This window comes from Primulina eburnea, chromosome 15, assembly GCF_022965805.1.
Source record: "Primulina eburnea isolate SZY01 chromosome 15, ASM2296580v1, whole genome shotgun sequence".
Lineage (NCBI taxonomy): Eukaryota > Viridiplantae > Streptophyta > Magnoliopsida > Lamiales > Gesneriaceae > Primulina > Primulina eburnea.
Window position 1 is genome coordinate 1,826,650 of NC_133115.1, and position 7,844 is coordinate 1,834,493.

At 37.7% G+C, this 7,844-nt stretch overlaps 2 protein-coding genes across 2 annotated transcripts; both read left to right on the plus strand.

Moving 5' to 3' along the window:
- The first annotated feature begins 632 nt into the window (after positions 1–632).
- Positions 633–5,184, plus strand: LOC140814516 (bifunctional riboflavin biosynthesis protein RIBA 1, chloroplastic-like). Its single transcript, XM_073173530.1, has 7 exons — positions 633–893; positions 1,766–2,150; positions 2,237–2,458; positions 2,777–3,099; positions 3,172–3,301; positions 3,983–4,279; positions 4,725–5,184. The coding sequence occupies exons 1-7, from the start codon at positions 844–846 to the stop codon at positions 4,986–4,988; spliced, it is 1,671 nt and encodes a 556-aa protein (XP_073029631.1). The 5' UTR covers positions 633–843; the 3' UTR covers positions 4,989–5,184.
- Positions 5,185–6,253: 1,069 nt separating this feature from the next.
- Positions 6,254–7,844, plus strand: LOC140814054 (RING-H2 finger protein ATL54-like). Its single transcript, XM_073172914.1, has one exon. It carries the CDS (start codon positions 6,453–6,455, stop codon positions 7,674–7,676), a length of 1,224 nt encoding a protein of 407 aa, XP_073029015.1. The 5' UTR covers positions 6,254–6,452; the 3' UTR covers positions 7,677–7,844.

Genomic DNA, 7,844 nt, shown 5'->3' on the forward strand with positions numbered 1-7,844 from the left:
ATTTCTTATGCTAAGAGTATTACTTTTTATTGTGAATATGGATAGGGTTGATCAGTCTCACAGATTAAGATCCGTGAGACGATCTCATATGAAACTCACTCTATTCAGAAATACCCACGTACAATGTACAGATCTAATAATTTTTAAGGATGTAAAAAATTATAGAATTATGGTTCAAAAGAAATTATAATAATTGCCTATAATAGTTGAAAGTCAAAGTAAACAAAAGGTGGATGTTAGAAAAATCAATAGAAGCAATTTGCACTTTGTATATCTATCCATTGCTATTTATCTAGTGTAAAAACAACACGTTGGTCCAATTTTTTCAAAAAAATAAAAATAAAAAATCAACTAAATGAGTAATCAATAATTAATCCAAATCAATTTATCATAAAACTCACAGTTACCAAACAAATGAAAGTAACGTATGCATCGAAGGATGTTATTGATCATTTTTAGAAGACATTTTTCTTTTGATTATATCGGGAGTTCGATCCTAAGTCTTGGGGGAAGGGATGGAAGAAGGTGAGACCACCCTGGCTATTTTCGGGGTCGCTTTTTGAGACCTATTTTTGCATATATATATATATATAACTTGCATCTTTATCTACTGTACTAGCCTGTATGGAGCATGACAGGATGAGACTATTCAACAAAAGGGTGCCCATTTGCGTACAACTGATTTATGAAAACAGAAAATTTGGTTGAAAAGGAAAATTATTCCGTTGCCCACCAAACCTCCATACCCGTTTTCTCATTTATTAATCTGATTCTTCATTTTCGTCTGCTGAAGGGTAATAAACCCACAGCGTAATAAGGGTTCTTCATAATTCAAGAAAAAGAATGGCATCCATTGGTTTTTCTTATTCATCGACCCCAGTTTCTCGCTCTCGGTTAGCTCGTTTTCTGTGTTTTTTGGTGTCCTTTTTTGTATTTTATCGTGTAAAGATTAATGTTTGATGATTGTTTGTATCGTCATGAACATAAGTTTGGATTTTGAATTGAGTTCTCTTTCTGCCCGTTTTCTGCTTTTAAATTATGTTGTTCCGGTTTGTTTTGTTTTGTTTTGTTTTTGGGAAAAAATAATCTTTTTATCAAATTATTGTTAAGTTGTGCAAAAATCTCGTCACAGCGATGTTTTTTATGACGGGTTATGTTAGAATGTGGTACAGTAGAGATTATTCTTCCTGTTTGGATCTTAAAGCAAAGCTAGTGACCAATAGTGCTCTTTATCTGCTTTTGTTGAGATGTGAGGTCTGTTAACTAGGGGATTGAAAAATCCTCAAGAACTTTTGGTTACATCTCTGTCCATTGTTTGTGAGCGGTAGATGTCGAAAAATTTTCTGAACAATAATATATATTGTTCAGATATACCAGACATGAAGATGATCTATTTTTGTGAAATCGAATGGATTGGTCATTTAAGAGTCATCAAATGAACAGAAAACTAGATTATGCACGGAAATGGAGAGTAGTCCTTGCCCCTACTGGAATATCCTCGACTGATCGTGGTCTCCATGAACATGGGCTGTGATGGGAATGAGCCTAAACACCACCACTAAATAAATAACTTGTGTTTTGTTTGCAAATATTTGAGTTTCTTTCTGTGTTGCAGCCTAGTCCAATGGCTCTCCTCGGGGGGTCCAGTTTCTGGAATCTGCAACTGGTGTGCGTGTGTGACATGAAACAATTTTTTCATGGGTTAAGCTCCGTCCTTTTGGCCGTATGATGACTTAAATTAGTAGCTAATCTACTTTTATTGCAGAGTCTTGAAAAATTTCGGACTGTTCAATGGTCTCCACCATGAAAATATCCGTTCTATGAATGGTTTAGAGTCCTTAAATCAATGGAGTGGAAAAGTAGGTTTCAGCATCAAGGCTAGTGGGAAAATTAAATCCATTTTCTTTTCCGAAGAAGATGGTGCGGATTCTCATTCCAATAGCTCTAATGATGCAAAAAATGATGTCACAATTAATGGATTGGCTGGCATTAAGGTGCAATCTGATTCTGTAGTATTAGGAGCACTTGCCGCCGATATGGTACCAACCAATAGTGGCTTTCCTGTTGATAATGGTGAATTTGATTTGGACTTGCCAACACCAGGTTTCTCATCTATTTCTGAGGCCATTGAAGATATCCGTGAAGGAAAGGTTGGTGATCAGATTGATGCATCTTGATTTGGGACTGCAGAAATTGGTTACTAATTCATCTTGTTTTTTTTATACCAAAATTGCAGATGGTTGTAGTTGTTGATGATGAAGATAGAGAAAACGAAGGAGATCTGATAATGGCGGCTTCAAAAGTAACCCCCGAGGCTATGGCTTTTTTTGTGAGGCATGGTACTGGAATAGTATGTGTAAGCATGAAAGAGCAGGACTTAGAGAGATTGCAGCTTCCTTTGATGGTTATTGATAAAGCAAATGAGGAGAAACTTAGTACTGCATTCACTGTTTCAGTGGTAATTTGTTTCTCTATGTAAATAATCAAACATAAACTTCTTTTTGCTCTTTATTGTTTGATTCCAGTTGACTTTCTAAGCAAGCGAATCTGATGGTTATGTTTCGCGTTAGTTTTGAGAATGATGATTGAGCAGAACTGTCTTGATAGACAAGATATGGTTTGTAGTATCTATTGTCCATGGCTATTCAATCCATGCAGGACCAAACACAAGTTTTTGAACATATGAACATGCCCAATAATGCTTTGCGAAGCTTTTATTAGTCCGACATATCAGAAAATAAATATCTGAGGAAGTCAAAGTATGGATTTTTTGTAGGATGCAAAACATGGTACCTCTACGGGTGTCTCGGCACGTGATAGGGCGACAACAGTTAAGGCTCTTTCATCAAAAGATTCAAAGCCTGAGGATTTCAACCGCCCAGGACACATATTTCCACTAAAGTACCGAGAGGGAGGTGTTCTAAAACGAGCTGGGCACACGGAAGCTGCTGTTGATCTTTCCATGTTAGCTGGTTTAGATTCTGCTGGAGTTTTATGTGAGATTGTTGATGATGATGGTTCCATGGCAAGGTTACCAAAGCTTCGGCAATTTGCAGAACAAGAAAACTTGAAGCTTATATCTATTGCTGACTTGATAAGGTAGCTGGTTCATTTGAGTTTCTTTATTCGCCAAACTTACATATCCTGAAAAGGTATGGCCTTGCTTTTTAGATATAGGAGAAAGAGGGACAGATTGGTGGAACCTGCATCTGCTGCTGGTATACCAACTACTTGGGGTCCGTTCACAGCTTATTGCTACAGATCAATTTTGGACGGGATGGAACATATTGCAATGGTCAAGGTGAGTAACTAATAATATGAGAAATTTGGACACATTTCAAGTTCCTTGATCATTGATGGTGCCTTATTGACATACTGTAAAACTATATCCTAAGTTTTGCTTACTAGAGCTTCCCTATGTGCACACTTATGCATGTCCTTTTTGCTTATGCACACACTCAAACCCTGTTCAACCCAATACCCACGTGTAAAGAGCACCTTTCTTTTATTTGTTTGACACCACGAGGATTTATTAGAAATCATTTATTTTGTGAAATTCGAGCTCATGGAATGTGGTCCAATGTGTTTTTATAATTTAACATGGCCTTTATGTATTCCGTGGGCCAAAATTTATGTTGAAATTCATACCCAAGGTGTATACGTATATGTTAATTGGGTATTGAGTATTAAAACCCCAAAAATAACTATCCAAGATCTAATTTAACCGAGACTAAAGGGATTGCAAACAGGATTTTGGATTTGTGATATGATGATGATGGCTCTGACACTATGACTGAAACCACCTTTTCAAAATATTGAGTTCATCGAAGGTGGCTTATTTAACTGGTTTGTCTCCCAATTGTTATTTATCTTTGTTTCGAAAATCACTCTTAATGCAGCAAACAAAATGTCAACATACGGCTTTGGGTTCCAGCTTTATTCATTTAAGAATCTTTGTTCATTGGCATTTCTGGTGCAACAGGGTGATATTGGCGACGGACAAGATATTCTTGTGAGAGTGCACTCGGAATGTTTGACTGGAGACATATTTGGATCAGCCAGATGTGACTGCGGAAACCAGCTGGGGCTTGCAATGCAACAGATTGAAGCTGCTGGCAGGGGAGTCTTGGTTTACCTCCGTGGTCATGAGGGGAGGGGAATTGGTCTTGGCCACAAACTTCGTGCTTACAACTTGCAAGATGCGGGAAGTGACACCGTTGAAGCTAATGAAGAGTTGGGCTTGCCTGTCGATTCAAGAGAGTATGGGATTGGTGCACAGGTATTACCTTATCTAACTTCATGCACAGCATTAAATTTTTTTTAACGTTCCTAACCTCTGTACAGTATTATTGGCCTCGCACATGCTTAGTTCTTGGACGAATAAATTTAGTGGCCAACAAATGTTGAAAGTTGATTATGAAAGCTATCCACGACTCTTGTATCTTCATTGTTGTCTACCTTCATATGTTGAGTAGTTGAAACTGGCTTATTGGTTCAAGTACTTTTTTCCCTACTGTTGTGTAGTTTTCACATTGTCTGTCTAGTTGGAATGCATAGTCCTATGTCTATCAGGATTATGTTTGCCGACGCCTGGTCTGATTCAAACCCAAACCAAGTCCTAGGAGCCTAACCATTTGCTTTGGTCTTTCAGACATAGAAATATATTTGTCATGCAAAATGGTTCGCTTCATCACAAGAAAATCCTGTTGTATAATCTTATGCAGATACTTAGGGATCTTGGTGTTAGAACAATGAATTTGATGACAAACAATCCTACAAAGTACTCTGGGCTCAAAGGCTACGGTTTAGCAGTTTCGGGCAGGGTTCCACTTTATACCACCATCACTAAGGAGAACAAACGATACATGGAGACAAAACGGGACAAAATGGGCCATGTTTACGGGCTCGATACAAATGGCTATCCATCCCTCATCACCAAGAACAAGCCACCAAGTGCAGGGGTTCCGGTTGCACCCGAGTCGCCTTGAACTCTACATGTCTCTACAACCCTCCATCTTGTAGTGATGTCGAAATAGCAATTTCGTTAGTCGTATGGTTCCTCGACCTGATCGTCATTGGGGTTGATTACCAGTTAAATGATATCATTTTAGAAACTATTATTTCCATTAAATATTATGAAGAAACTAATATTTCCATTAAACATTAAGCAAGATTTAGAAGACATGTTTTTGGATCATTTCTTCAACTGCGACGGGCACCACATGAAGCCATATTTCTTCAATTGCGACGGGCATCCATGTCTTCCAAAGCTTGCTTCACTTCACCATTGAAGAAACTAACTTTCTAATATATTGATTTTTCGAACTCTTGTGTATTAAATTCTGAACGAGTTTATAATCCTGGGCGGCAACAAAACACAAATGTTCCATGACTTCAGCTGCCTCTTTCAATTTGCTATCATCAGGCAGATCTTCTGCCACCACATCCGCATCTTCCACTGCCACTTCTACTTTCCCTGGTATGTATATTGAACCTCCAATATCAAGTATGATCCATCGCCCACGATTTTAGATATATATCCGTGAGATTAGTCGATTCTATCTATATTTGCAGTGAAAAATAATATTTTTGACATATATGAGTCAGAAATCCATATTACAAAATTAACTCATAAGACAATCTGATAAGAGTTTTTTGTGCTTACGTTTGAATTATGATGAAAGTTGGAATCACATAAGATTTAGGTAATGTAACAATTATAGCTTTATAGTAAGAGAAACAAAAATGGATTTACCAAACAAAAAAGAGAGAAAGAAAAATGGAGATTAAATTAAATTTATATAAATCAAATAGTTTTTTGTTTTATAGTTAAATTATCTGCATACATCACGGGATCTTAAATTTTGAGATTAATTTATAGTGTTCATGTTTGGAATCTTTTTAGTAATGTCATGTGTCTGTAATAAATAATTTTATACAAAGATAAAATATCTCTTTTATGAAATATAATAATTTTAATTTAATGATTGAAAAACACCACAAATGACTTAATTATCCTTAATATATAAAAACCATAAATCATATCGTTAACCTTTATTTATTTTTATATATTATATAAATGATAATTATATAAATGATTTTTATAAATCTCAATAAAATTATTAGTATCACTCGATTAATCTTAAAAATTGATATTTGACTTGATTCATAAAATAAAAGACTCAATTATCATATTATATAATATATAAAATTAAGTAAAAATATTAAAAATAAATAAATCATTTTATATATATGGAACACAAGGATTGGGTCAATCCGGGCCGAATTCGGGCATGCCACTGCAACATCAAACCATCCCAGGCCCGCCGCTTGGACCAACGACCACACATACTAAGTCAAAAAGAAAAATTTGCAAACCAAAAGAAACGGTAAAATTCCACTGCAAACCCGAATGATTCTCCCTCTTCCTTCACCATTCTCCCAAATTTTTCATGGCTTTTCGCCATAGAAAACTGCTGAATGAATCGGATTCCGATACAAGCTGCCAAATAAAGTTTTGTGACCCCAAGATAAACCCCAATGGATTATGTCCACCCAACTGTATGTATGTATGCCCTGGTTGTTGCAGAACTCCGATCATGGACACCCCAACACCGCCGCTGTCGCTGCCGGGGGATCACGAACCCCATGATGACCAACCGCACAAACCTTCTACTATTTCCAGTTTTCTCACCGTATCCTTAGCCATTTTGGCCACATCTTTCCTTTTCTTTGCTTGTTACATATTCTACAAGATCTTTTTGACTTGGTATAACTCAAGGAGGCCATGGCGGTCTCGATCAGCCAGGATTGACGATGAAGAGTCGGGCCGGGAAGAGTTTCTTGATGTGGATCACGGGCCGGTCGTCGACCATCCGATCTGGTACATAAGGACTGTTGGTCTTGATCCATCTGTGATCAGTTCGATTGCGATAGTCAAGTATGAGAAAGGTGGGGGTATTATAGAAGGAACAAATTGCTCTGTTTGTTTGAGTGAGTTTCAAGAAAATGAGTGCCTTAGGTTGCTGCCTAAATGCAATCATGCTTTCCATATTCCTTGCATCGACACTTGGCTCAGAGAACACACGAATTGCCCGATGTGTCGGGCCCGAATAGCGAGCAACCCAGCGCCTATTCCGTCATCAGAGAATGTGATCGTTCCTCCGAATTCAGGCAGGGTGGAGGAAGCTAATGATCAGGCTGGAGCTTCTGGTGCAGAGAATGAGGATTCGGACTTGAGAGTTAGGATTGAGGAAGAAAACGAACCCCAGGCTCGAATCGGACTAAAGATGAAAGAAATTTACAGAGTAGAAGAGAATGGGATTCAACCAACGAGAAGATCAGTTTCAATGGATTCTTTATCGGCATCAGTTATCAGAAAAGCCATCGCCAACGCTTCTTCAGCTCAATCTGATGAAACTTCCGGTCTCGAAACGAAAGAAACAAATGGTGGGATTGTTGAAAAAAGTGCTGGGATCCATCGAAACTTGTTGAGATTAGTTGGAAGCTCCTCATCATCGAGACCTTCGCGAATAGGGACTTCTTCTATGAAAAGATCAGTTTCATGCAGTGCAAGAGTATTGCTTTCGAGACACAGTGGCAAGAGCTGGAACTCCAGCTCGAAATCTACCAACATCAGAGAGTTTTTCACCCCACCAACTTTTGATAATGTCTAATCAATAAATTTAATAACGACTAGATGTATGTAATGGAAATGGGGATGGGATCTTAACATAAGCTGCTGTTATTAACAGCGCAGATACTATTAACGGCGGACTTTTAATGTGTGCCGTTATGTTGCGAAAAAGCCATTTTTTGTAGTAGGATGAAAGTTTGATCGAATG

Excerpts from the sequence above, each read along its gene's own strand:
- LOC140814516 (XM_073173530.1), top strand. The coding sequence starts at position 844 with ATGGCATCCATTGGTTTTTCTTATTCATCGACCCCAGTTTCTCGCTCT. Across the intron at positions 894-1,765 it reads ACCCCAGTTTCTCGCTCTCG|AGTCTTGAAAAATTTCGGAC; the intron begins GTTAGCTCGTTT and ends CTTTTATTGCAG. Across the intron at positions 3,302-3,982 it reads AACATATTGCAATGGTCAAG|GGTGATATTGGCGACGGACA; the intron begins GTGAGTAACTAA and ends CTGGTGCAACAG.
- LOC140814054 (XM_073172914.1), top strand. The coding sequence starts at position 6,453 with ATGGCTTTTCGCCATAGAAAACTGCTGAATGAATCGGATTCCGATACA.